This window comes from Phacochoerus africanus, chromosome 8, assembly GCF_016906955.1.
Source record: "Phacochoerus africanus isolate WHEZ1 chromosome 8, ROS_Pafr_v1, whole genome shotgun sequence".
NCBI classification, from domain to species: Eukaryota; Metazoa; Chordata; class Mammalia; order Artiodactyla; family Suidae; genus Phacochoerus; species Phacochoerus africanus.
Genome location: NC_062551.1, coordinates 148,283,617 through 148,295,846, shown reverse-complemented (window position 1 = coordinate 148,295,846; position 12,230 = coordinate 148,283,617). Strand labels below are relative to the sequence as shown.

General features: G+C 48.1%; 1 protein-coding gene across 1 annotated transcript in view; it reads left to right on the top strand.

Moving 5' to 3' along the window:
- The first annotated feature begins 1,000 nt into the window (after window positions 1-1,000).
- The window catches only part of ROR1 (receptor tyrosine kinase like orphan receptor 1), a 448,217-nt gene continuing 436,987 nt past the window's right edge, over window positions 1,001-12,230 (top strand). Inside the window, exon 1 of the mRNA XM_047788808.1 lies at window positions 1,001-1,549. Within this exon, the coding sequence (XP_047644764.1) occupies window positions 1,459-1,549 (91 nt within the window). The 5' untranslated portion in view covers window positions 1,001-1,458. The remainder of the gene's footprint in view (window positions 1,550-12,230) is intronic.

The following is a 12,230-nucleotide window of genomic DNA, read 5'->3' as shown; positions in this document are numbered from 1 at the left end:
ATTTCAATTTCTAAAACTGTATTATGAGGATAATCTATGTAGAAGTGCAAAGAGGTATAAAAATTTGTAATTTTTTTTTAAAGTGGCAGTGGAAGATTCATGAGCAAATGCACACAAGGCACTAGGCAAACAGGAGGCATTCAGTAAGTGGTTATCTATGCTGTGGGCATCTTAGTGTTCCCCCAGGGCAAAACTGGCTGGTATCCTTGTGGCTCTTACATCCTCATGGCCTAAAGCAGGGCCTGGAACACAGCAGGTGCTCAGCACTCTATATGATCAAAGGCGCTCTCCACAAGGTCATGAGTATTTATGCATCACAAAATTCGTAATGCTTAACAAGGAGAAATGGACAAAAACATACTGTTAGTAGGAGATTTTAATGATCCCGCTGGCCCATGGTGGAACAGCTGGACAAAAAAATATGCAAAGACCCGGAAACCCTAAGTATCATTGTTACCTATCTCCACATTCTGAAGACAGAAAAACACCTTTGAAGAGGCCAAGGAGACACCGACAAAAACTGATCGCAGAGGTATCTTCAATAAATCTCCAAAAGGAAACAGTACAGATGACATTGATTTCGATGCAGTGAAACCAGAAATTACAGACAAAATGGGAAAGCATAAATCACTTGGGTCAAAGAGTAACTCAAAAACGAAATTGCATAATATTACTAAATGTTCTATTCCATAGGGTCACACAGCAAACAGTGGCAGAACTGAGACCCCTAGAATCTGGGTGTCCTGAGTCATTCAGCCATGAGCTGGTTTGCAAGGCCAGTGAAGTCTCCCCAAGCCTGGATTTCCCTTTCTGTCAAATGGCCTCAAGGCCCCGGGAGGGGAGCGCCCTCAGGTCCCCCCGTAGGTTGGAGGTGTCGTGGGGGAGGGGAGATGGGCTTTCCCAGCAACCAACTTTTGGGCAGTAGCTTACAGGACATCCGGTAGGGTGCGGGTGTTGAGAGGCGGCAGCAGAGGGCGCTGGGTCGCCGGCCTGGGCCCCCGTCTGCCATTGGTCGGGGCCGGGCCCTGGGCCGGAGAGTTGGTGGAAAGTGACAAGTTGAGCGAGGCTGTGAGCAGGGGAGCGAGCGCACAGAGCGGGAGGAGCCGCTGCCGCCGAACGAGCCCCGAGATCACAGCCCCCCGGCGCAGGGCGCGCTCTTCTCAGAGCCCGAGCTGATGAGACTCGCCCTCCGCGACTGCAACCCAGACAGCCCGGGACTGAACTGACGGTCCGGCCACGGCAAAGCTGCAGCCGGAGGGCTACGGAGGGACTGCACTTACGGGGTCCTGAGCTGCCGGTTGGAGGCAGCGAAGGAGCAGGTTAGAGGGACAAAGAACTTCGCAGACGCCCCCGGCATCCTGCGGGGAGAGCAACCCGGACGAGGTGGCTGGGACTCCGGGCAGAGCCCGTGGATGTGCTGCGCGCGGCCTGGGAGCTGCTGCCGCTGTGAGAGGAGGAATGCACCGGCCGCGCCACCGCGGGGCGCGCCCGCTGCTCCTGGCGCTGCTGGCTGCGCTGCTGCTGGCGGCGCGCGGGACCGCTGCCCAAGGTAAGAGGCACAGCAGCCGGCTCGTGGGCCTGCCCGGCCCGGGCCACCCTCCTACCTACCTCTGGGCAGGCAGGAAGCGCAGCCGGCCCCGTCAGGGGTCTTGCCAGCGCAATTCCAGGCGCTGGGAGGCAGGCGAGGATTCTCCCTGGAGCCCTACTGCAGGCCGGGGTGCGCCCAGGGACCTCTTCCTCGGCGTCCAGCCGCAGTTGTCAGTGCAGACAGGAAGCATGGAGGAGTTGGGTGTCGTGGGGGTAATGGGATGCTTTTTGTCCCCCAGTCTCTCGCTGGAGCCGTAACGCGCCCCAACCGGTGTTCAAGCAAGTCCACCCTACTCCCAAATCGCAGCTGTCCTGGAGAGCGCGCCCTAGAAGGGAGTTTGTGTTTTTAGGGGTTCCTGCGGGAGCCCAGGCTGTCCGCAGACCGACCCAAACAAAAGCCCGGTATTCCTGGGGCTCGGGCGGTCTCGCATCTCCATGGTTCCCGGCTCACCGGCCTTCTGGAGGGTCACGATGGAGGCCACAACGTGTGCGCCACCGCTGCCGCCAACACTTTGTGCAAAATGTGCTGTCAGAGGCGGCCTGCTGCTCCAAAGTGCGTGCGTGCGCGCGTGTGTGTGTGTGTGTGTGTGTATTGCAAACAAGGTGTGTGTGAGGGGGGTGGCGGGAAAGCCAGCTAATGCATACTTGATTTTGGTAATCTCTAAAGACAATTGCAACAGTTAGAGAAAGACTTCACCGAAAGCCGGAGCGACTTAGTTCGCTGCGGGAAGCTAGGATCCTTGCTGGGTCTGAGCCGATACACAATGAGAGGGAAGAGCACGGCTGCGCCGGGGGAGACAACCGATTCATTCTTTGGAGGTTGGAGGGGGAAAGTTGATTAAAGTCTCCAGGGTCTCGGGCCTCACTTTTAACATGCATCCCTTGAGGGGGTGCTGGAGCCCATGGATTCTTCCCTCCCCCACTCCCAGTTCCAACCCATGGTCTTTTATCATGCGTCCTTCATTTTTAAGTAGGCACTGTTTTGGAAAAAAGGCCTCTGGGCTCATTAGCAGTTGAAGGGGAAAAATCTATTTACTACGTGGGCTCGTAGACTTTTGACTAAAATCTAGCTAATATTTTTCGTAGTAGAAAACACTGGAAGGAAGTCGTGTGTGAATTTTGATTTCTTTGGGGAAATGGGAACCGCGTTTGCTGAGGATGATTCTGAAACTGATCCTCTAGTGCGGTTGTGCTAATCGGGAGACCCCTCGGGGTAGAGCTCCTACTTGTAATTAAGATGTCCATGAGCAGGAGTGCACCTTCCGGATGAAAAATCCTAATGAGATGTAAACAGCTGGGGCACAGGGATGTTTGCTTCCTCGAAGCCAAACATCTGGCCCTTTGACAGGCACCTGGGTAAAAAGCAAAAAGGGACCGTGTTGTCTACACCCTTGTAAACATCCTTCTGATGGGCAAAGTGAGGTAGAGATAACCAGGGTGATTCCAGCTAAGGCAGAGCTCCCAGCGTGAGGCCTTGATTTGGCTGAGTGTGAGAGAAATTTGTTATCAGCAGTCACCCGAATTCTATCTTGTTTAACTGTCTATAGGCTTAAAAAAAAAAAACAAAACTTAAAAAATTCTCACACATTTATTGTTTCTTTATCTAAAAGCATACAAGCTGCCTGCTTTGACCACTTCTTAGGTCCACTTCTGTGGAACCGTCATGTGCATGAATTAAGATTTATTTATTTTCCTCCCATTAAATTTTTTTTAAAAACAAGTATTGCCTATTTTGAACTTTTCAATAATGAGCTAACATCTGTTAGTATCGTCTTATTTATTGTCTAATAAATCCCTATCCATTTCTGTGAGTGCTTGATCTTTTCTCTGGGGACAAGGCTTCTAGAGGAACTTGGATTTACCTTCTTGTCTGATCCAGGATTCCTAAGTTAACTCAGCCAGAGGCTCAGGAAATCAGCCTAAAGAGAGCTATGTTTCATTTATTTGTCTTAAAAAAATGCTCAGCATTTCTCGCATCACTTCTCTACTTTGTTAGCCAGGAGGAGGAAACCTTTGCATGTGTGTTTCTCCCCATCTACCAACCCAGAGCTAAACCTCTCTAAGAAGCTGAAGCTGTTTTATCTATACCCAGAGCTCGGGGCCTTCAGAACCCACCTAGGCCTTTCTTAGAATCCTGCAGAGTCTGTGGTTTGGCTGCTTGGAGTCAGAGGGAGGTGGCCTGCTACTGTTTACTGTCATTTTGTCAACTTTCCAATGCTGTTTTAGTAGATGCCTGTCCTGTCTGCCTCTAGAATCAATCTCTTGAGGGCCCTGTGACTGTTAGCTTTCCTGGTGAAAAAGTCATTCAGCCCCATCTTTATTAGAGACACCTGAAAAATCCTCTCTCTAGGGAGCCACACAAAGGCCCCATGGGCAAAGGGTGTGGTCCAGCTACTTCTGGCAGTGTGTTGGGATTATTTAATTTCCAATATTGATTCAGTATACCTGGTGGCTGTATTGCTACTCTGATACCTGGGATTATCTTTCTGGTATTTAGTGAGGAATCCTTTTACAGACTCAACTTTGGTCTATATTTTCTACTCTCTATCACCTGCGTGGTGAGCAGAGGTCTGGAATTAGACTTGAAAGTTTCTAAATGGTGTGTCACTTGCATCCACTAGTGTTCAATTTGGCTGTGGTTTGATGGTAACCACATACCGCGTTTCAAATATTTTTGAAAATTTTACCCAGCATCGTATGGAGAAAAGCTTTGTAGACACACACACACACACATATATGTGTAATATATAGGTAAGTTTACATATAAATGGCATATGTTTACACACATATAGTGTCAGTGGTCCATAGATTTTTTTTTTTTGGCTGCTCTGCAGCATATGTGTGTGTGTGTGTGTGTGTATGGAGTAGTTCCCAGGTCAGGGATCAGATCCAAGTTGCAGTTGTGACCTATCTGCAGCTGTGGCAACTCTGGATCCTGTAATCCACTGTGCCAGCCTGGGGATCGAACCTGTGTCCTAGAGCTGCAGAGATGCCACTGAAACCGTTGTGCCATAGCAGGAATTCCAGTCCATAGATTTTTGTTGAAGGAATGGAGAATAACGTTTTTGGTTGTACGTAAAATTGTGGCGTGATTTGCTTTTCCTAGTAAAAATGCAACATGGTATATTTGCAAGGATTTTTCCTTTTCTTGCCCCACCTTCTAGTTTGAAGGGAGTGTAGTAGAACTTAACAGTAAAGATTAATGGTTTTGAGCACAGGTGCTGGAGTTAGCAAACACAGGTTCGAATCTTCTCTGCCACGTACTGGCTATGGCGATTCTTTTTTCTGAGCCTTACCTGAATGTTACAAGATCAAAGTGAAACCATGTATGGCAATTACTGGAGAAGAGCACCCAGCCTACAGGGCCTTAACTTGGGCTCTTTGAGATTAAGGCTAGGCAACCCCCTAGAAATAATGCACAAAATTTTATGTGCATTTTTGTGGTTGTATGTTTCCAGCTAAAATCTGATTTTTTTAAAAAGAAAATTGCACTCCCCAAAAGCGAGGAACCATTGATTTGGAGTGTTTGGTGCCTGGGGCAATGAGTTACTTTCCTGGGTAGGTTGCAAGGGGTTGAGGGTTGGTGGTGGGTCCTGGGTCTTAGCCCAGATCTGCACAATCTGTGGAGCCTCTGTCTCTCTTCAGTTTCCACTTTCCCTCCCACCAGGCCCGCTGTTACTGGGCCTGAGAAAAGTGGAAGACTGGTGCCAAATCCTGGGACCTCAAGTAAGAATGTATTTCCTCGAATCCATGCATTCTGCGATGCTTCTGTTTGTACCATTTATTTAGCAAACCCTGGCATAATCTTTACCACATAGGCCCATCACCATTCTAAGCGTTTTCTAAGTATTAAGTCACTGAATCCTCACCACAGCTCTGTGAGGGAGATGGCATAATTAGCTCATTTTAACTTAGGCACAGAGAGGTTACTTTCTTAAGTTCTTATGGCTCGGAAACGGCATTGCTGGCCTAAGAGTTCACGCTCTTATCCAACTGCGGTCCCAGACAGTCTCTCCTGATTTAAGTCTTGAACTCTTCCTGTTATGCAGGGGCCAGAGGTGCCATTTGCCCAGGTTTTCCAAGCGCAGCCAAGGGACATTTTCCGTTTTGGCTTTTTAGGGCCGCACCCACGGCCCATGGACGTTCCCAGGCTAGGAGTCAAATCAGAGCTATAGGTGTGCTGGCCTACACCACAGCCACAGCAACTTGGGATCCGAGTCACATCTGTGACCTACACCACAGCTCACGACAACGCTGGATCCTTAACCCACTGAGCGAGGCCAGGGATCAAACCCGCATTGTCATGGATACTAGTCAGATTCATTACCGCTGAGCCATAATGGGAACTCCCATCAAAGGAACATGTTCTTAGCCATATCTAGGGCTTATAAGAAATGCTTTCAGTTTTCCTTCCTGTGCTGGAGTTTCCTGAGTCAGACCTGCTATAACTCGGAGATAGACTGGAAGGGCCTCGATGGCCTGCACCTCTGGTCAGGAGGAAGGATCTTGAAATGAGCTACAACTTGGATGCGGTCGGAGGAGTGTGCCTGGCAGTTCCTCGCAACCCGTGATGAGATGTATTTTGATGAAGTGCCTTTGTGTTTGCCTCTGGGTGTCCAACTCAGGGTGCAGGCTGAAAAGGGGTGATTTATTAGCCTGCTCTCTAGTGGGCTGACTTGCCTGCTCCAAGTTCTCCATGTGGATCCAGCCCCAGCTGGGAAACACACACACACACGCATCTCCAAGGCCTCTTTCTCAAACCGAGGAGCCTTAGCCCGCCTTACCTATTCCCCGAGGTGGGTCAGGAGACAGACCAAGAGAAAGGCATAGTCTTCTGTGGGTCTGAGAAAGTTCTCTGGAGTTGAAGGGGAGGGGGAGGGGTGGGGGTCCGCAGGGGGGGAACGCTTCGAGATCCTTAACTAAATGCAGCTGCTTGTTACACGGAGCCTGACTCGCATGCCAGGAATATCTAAAAAGCTAACGAATACAAAATAAAAATAAACAGCAGTAAAAAGGCTCTCTCTTTGTTGCAGTAAGCTCGGTTGGGGTTTTGGGTTTGTTTAGGAATGCAGTAATTGTGGCATCCACTTTATTTTGGTAAGGCGGTGAAACGTGGATGGATGTTATGTCACTGGGATGCTCCCGCCACCTGAACCCTTTCCTTCACACCCCCTCCCATCCCCCAGCACCCAGGCAGGGACATCCACGGCCCGAGTCTCCAAGGGCTGCCCCTGAGTGAATTACATTGAGGGGGGGGGATCATTTAATGGGATAATGTTGGCAGGGCCAGCAAATTTCACACCCCATCTCTCACTAATAGAAAGGCGGTAGAAGGCTACAATATCCTCAGATGAAAAGGTTGTATGAAAAGGTTCTGCTTAACAGTAACTGTCTGTCCATAAATAAGGTTCTGTGGAGTTTTGATCCAAAAGCTGTTATTAAATACTGATAAGCCAAGCCTCGTTATGTTGAGCTTCATTACATTGCCTTTTTTTTTTTCTTCTCTCCCTAGTTTTTTTTTTTTTTTTTTTTAAAGGGGGAAGGGACCTAAAGATCAACCCGTCCACACTGTTTATTTTCTCAAGTCTTTCTGGACAGAAAGGACCTTCTTTTTTAGCCATTTAAAGAGGCAGTGTGGAGTAACAGACAGGGAAGGGAGCACGAGGCTTTGAAACTGGGGCTTTGCAGCTTGCTGGCTCTGTGACCTTGGGCAACGTTCTTTGACCTTCTGCGCCTCAGTGTCCTTCTCTGCAAAATGAGGATAACAGTAATACCTGAGTGAGTGGGTTTTTGTGAGAATTAAGAGGCGATCATTGGCACAAAGCACCTAAACCACAGACTTGGCCACAGACTTGGTAAACACATGTGCCAGCCGCTATCATTAGCAGGGGCTTGCTGGAGAAATCAGCACATGTCGTTCCGAAGCAACGATCCTTAGGCTGTGAGTTACCAACCAGGACACGGAAAGCAGCGGTTTTTACAAGATGGTGGGACTCTTGACTGTTTTTCTAGGGATCATATAGATGCATAGTCCCAGGCCCGTGCTAGGGACGTGGATGGGCGGAAAGTCCACAGGGCAGTTTTGCAAAGCCTTAAAACAAAGGCTTTTTTCAGAACAGTGAGCTCTTTGGGGAAGAGCAAGGCCTCCCTGGTGCTTGGTGTAATTCCAGAATCCTGCAATGGGGAATGTTACATTTCAGGGACCTCCACTTGTAATCTGACCGTTTTTAGCTCCAATATCCAAATAATCTTGCTGAGCAGAACTTGAAAGAGAAGGATAATGGCCAGAGGAAAGAATCCTGAGGTGCTCTGTTATCCATTTAAAATTTCTAAGTACCAAAAAAAAAAAAAAAAAAACCCAGTTTCATTGTAACCAAAAGAGAGAAGAGAAATGGAGTGAGTGGGAAGTGGGAGGGGAGATAAAAAGGAATTTCTAAAGAACAAGTCAAGGTTTGTGTTTTTTTTATTTCTCAACAGTAAAGCTTATCATTCAGTGCATTTCAATTTACATCTATTATTTATTTATTACGTGCAAGGTATGGTGTTAATGCCCAGGAATAAAACATTACCGATGCCCTCCAGGAAGTGACGGCGGCGGGGGGGGGGATGTTCTTACTTTGTAAAGAACCCACTTTGTGTCAGGCAGAGGTCTTTAGAGATATGAGGTTTATATGTCCCAGCATCCCTTTAAGGTTGGACTTCTGACCCCATGTCTCAGATAAGGAAATTGAGGCTCAGAGGAGGTAAGTATCTCAGCCCATCACACACGCCTGTTCGGCTGGGTCTGGCATCTGAATCTAGGTATTATGACTCTCACGTATATGCTGTTTCCACTATCCTTGAAGTGCAATTGGAGAGACCAGATGAATAGGGGTGTAGCTCCACATGCCAACTAGCTCCCTCCTGAGTGAATTGTTGGAAAGGGTCATGAACAAAGCACTTTGGGGACGCAGCAGGTAGAAGACATTCACCCTCACTGAGGGAACTGGAGGGTCGGAGGGGGAAATCACTGTCCATCAGAGGCTTATGGTGAGGATGCAACGAGCTAATGGATGGGAGGTGTTCAGGATTGCGCTGCACACATAGTAAGCGCTCAGCTGTAGTTCCGTAGCCAGAGAGAGGTCCCGACAGGATCCATCTGCCTCAAAAGCCTGGGTGCTCTTGGTGGTTCTTCTGTGCTCCTTTTCAGTGGGCATGTGGTAGTAGGAAGAGTAAGCGGTTGTGCAGCCCCCAAATAGAGGGAAGACATGAAGACAGTTTCTCCAGAATCTTCCCCACCTGCTGTCATCTTGATTTGGGGATTCAGCTGTGCTTTGGGCAGGGAAGGGGGTTTGCATGCGTGTGAATTTGGAGAGAATCATGAAGCTTAACCATAAACCATAACACTTCTGGAACTCTGGCCAGGGTCTACCATGTCCCCCATTCATTCTCTGATCATACATTTTCTATGTACTTACGCTGAGCCAAGTATTTTGCAAGTCACTAGAGATAAAAATGCGAACACATCTGGGTCCTTCCCTTGGAGGGTTTTTTAAATGGCAGGTCTCTGGCAGAGATGGCGAGCCGATCATCAGATCTGTCTGTCTCTCTCTTCGGGGGCACATGGCTGGACTGCAATTCCCAGGTCCCTTGCAGTCAAGTGAGGCCATGCGATTAAACATTAGCCAATGGAATGAGATGGAAAGCAGGAAAGCAATGAGTGTCCCTTGTACGCTTGACCCATGAGAAAACTTCTCAGGCGGGGTTGCTCTGATCCTGAACAGGGAAACCCTCGAAGTCATAGGTTGAAGATACCACAAGATGGAAACAGCCTTAAACCCACCAGTGACTGCCCAGGAGAATCTACCTGCCAGTCCACACTCGTTTAGGTTTTATGTGAGCAAGAAACACACTTCTACGGTAGAGAAGATAGAGATTTCAGGATTTGTCAGTTACAGCTGCTAATGTTACCTTAGCTAACATTATTTATTATGTAACATTCTATGTCTGTTTATCTATCCCTACATCATATTGAAATAGTTGTCAATGTAGTGCACCATGAGATGAATTTTGTGGGTCTGAATCAGTATTTTTGGATAGAATATAATGGGAGATAGCAGAAGGCATCACGTTAATCAGGTACCTATTATCTGGGGGAACGATAGCTTCGGTATGGTCTATGCTGATCTGGGTTATGATTGGGCTCTCATGATCAAATGTTTGAAAGCCTCTGGTCTAGTGGAGGCAGACAAGCCAACAGCTCTGTACATTAGAGTGTGGTAATTACCATCACAGTGGTTCAGTCCAGGGCTGCAGAGGCTCAGTGAAGGGAGTGCCTCGGAAGCGGAGATGGCAAAAAGGGTTCATCTTTCCTGTCGCTTGGTGTGGGCTGTCCACGGTGCCGTGTTGACAAGGATTCTGAGGTTTCTTAGAGGGTCTCTGGGAGGGAATGCTGCAATCTGAGAGCAGCATCGCCCTGGGCTTGGGGAGGAGGCGTCGAGGCATAGACCTAGTTTGCATCTGACCACTTTGCAGGGATTCTGGGCTCCTTCCAGTGAATTAAACCCCTTCCCTGATTATTTATGGCACACAAACGGTGTCAGTGTCTGGAGCACCATGCTAAGCACTGTGGGGAATCTGGAAGAACTATGACAAGCCCTCGAGGGGTGTACCTTTTAGGGGCCATAAAATAGGCACTTGTGAAGTAATTCTACAGCCAGTGAGCTCAGAGTTGGCAATTACAGATGCAGGATGCCCAGAAAGGAGGCATCTTTCGGGAGGTAGTGGGATGTGATGGGAGCCTCGAAGGATGGGAAGGACCAAGACGGAGAGTGGAGGAGAGGAGCTGGACATTCTGCAGCTGCCCTGGTCCCCAGGGACTAGCCCAGGCTGTCCTGGGTTCTCTCACAGGGCCTTCCCCCCCGGGGTGAGGCTGGTCTTTGGGGCTGGGAGAGTAATGAAGAAGAGGGCTCATGTTTTTTGCATATGAAGGGGAAAGGGAGAGAGGAAGAAACAGGGTTTTCCTGAGAGCCTGATGACTTATTGTTCTCTCCAAAAGCGTGCCCCAGAGAAAAAATACAGTACATTTTGGGGCTGCTTGTCAAAGGTATAGTGTGTCTTATGCCCTCTGCTGCAGCACTTTTGTTTTGTAGTTAAGGCTCCAAAAGTCCACCTTTTGCCTGCTTGAGGAAAATCATAATAGTATAACAATGCACCTCAGGCATCCTGTGTGCCAAGACGTGTTTTAAGTTCTTTAAGTATTTTACCTTGCATGGTTTTCAGGGCAACCCTGTGAGGTAGGCACGAATTATCATCTCCATTTTCCAGATAAGAAAACTGAGGTACAGAGAAGGTAAGTAACCTGCTCTAGATCACACAGCAAATTAAGCGGGAAAGCCAGGACTTGAACTTAGGTATCCTGAGTCCAGGGCTTTGTCCTTGATCAGTGTGCCATTGTGCATCTCACTTTTAAAAAACTCTTATCTGATGCTTCACATTCTCTGTAAGATCCCAGCCAAATAGCTGAGTCAAAATAATTATAATTAATCCTCCATTTGTATAGGGCTTTGCAGCTTACCAAATTATTTCATGTATGATATTACTATTAATTTTCCATATAATCCAATGCAATAGAATTTCTTTCTTGCTGTTTTTCTCTCCCTTTTAAGATGAGGACTGTGAGGTTGGCGGCTCACCTAAGGTCCCCGTAGCTGGTGGAGCCTGTCTGAACCCAGCCTCTTTGACTTCAGACCTTTAGGAAGGCCCTGGAATTCAGGGCTCTAAGAGATGGCTTTCTGTCTGTTTTCACTGCAGTTTCACCAGCCAATGAATTTATCTGAGTCTCTTCAAATTAGCTATTGTTTTTGGAAATAGTTGTGAGGCATTCATAGGTGAGGTCTGTAGCTGGAGTTCTATAACCTAAGAACGTTCGCTTGCGAATAGACTTAGAGACCTTACTTAAAAACCGGGGATTTGAGGAGTTCCTGCTGTGGCACAGCGGGCTAAGAATCCAACTATAGTGGTTTGGCTCACTACGGAGACTTGGGTTCCATCCCTGGCCTGTCGCTGCAGTTGTGGTGTAGGTCACAGCTGTGGTTCGGATTCAATCCCTGGCCAGGGAACTTCCATATGCTGTGGGTTTGATCATAAAAACAAAAAAAAAAGCAAACTAAAAAACCCTAAGGGATTTCCTAAGTGGTTGGTGATTGCAGTATGCAGTATAACCATTAATAGAAGGGCTTTGAAGAGTTCCTGTTGTGGCTCAGAAGTAAGGAACCTGACTAGTATCCATGAGGACTCAGGTTTGATCCCCGGCCCTGCTCAATGGGTTAAGGATCCAGCATTGCTGTGAGCTGTGGTGTAGGTTGAAGATGCGACTCAGATCCCGAATTGCTGTGGTTGTAGTGTAGGCTGGCAGCTATAGCTTGGATTCGACCCTTCGCCTGGGAACTTCCATATGCTGCAGGTGCGGCCCTAAAAAGCCAAAAAAAAAAAAAAAAAGAGGGGCATTGACATCTGAAGGTCTTGGTGTGAAACTGGGCTCACCGTCTCCTGCCAGGTTAGCAAATGACTTGACCTCCCTGAGACTCACCTTCCTTACCTGTAAAATGGGAAGCACAGTGGTGTCGGCCTGGACAGGGTGGGGGAGACCCAAGTACTTAAGT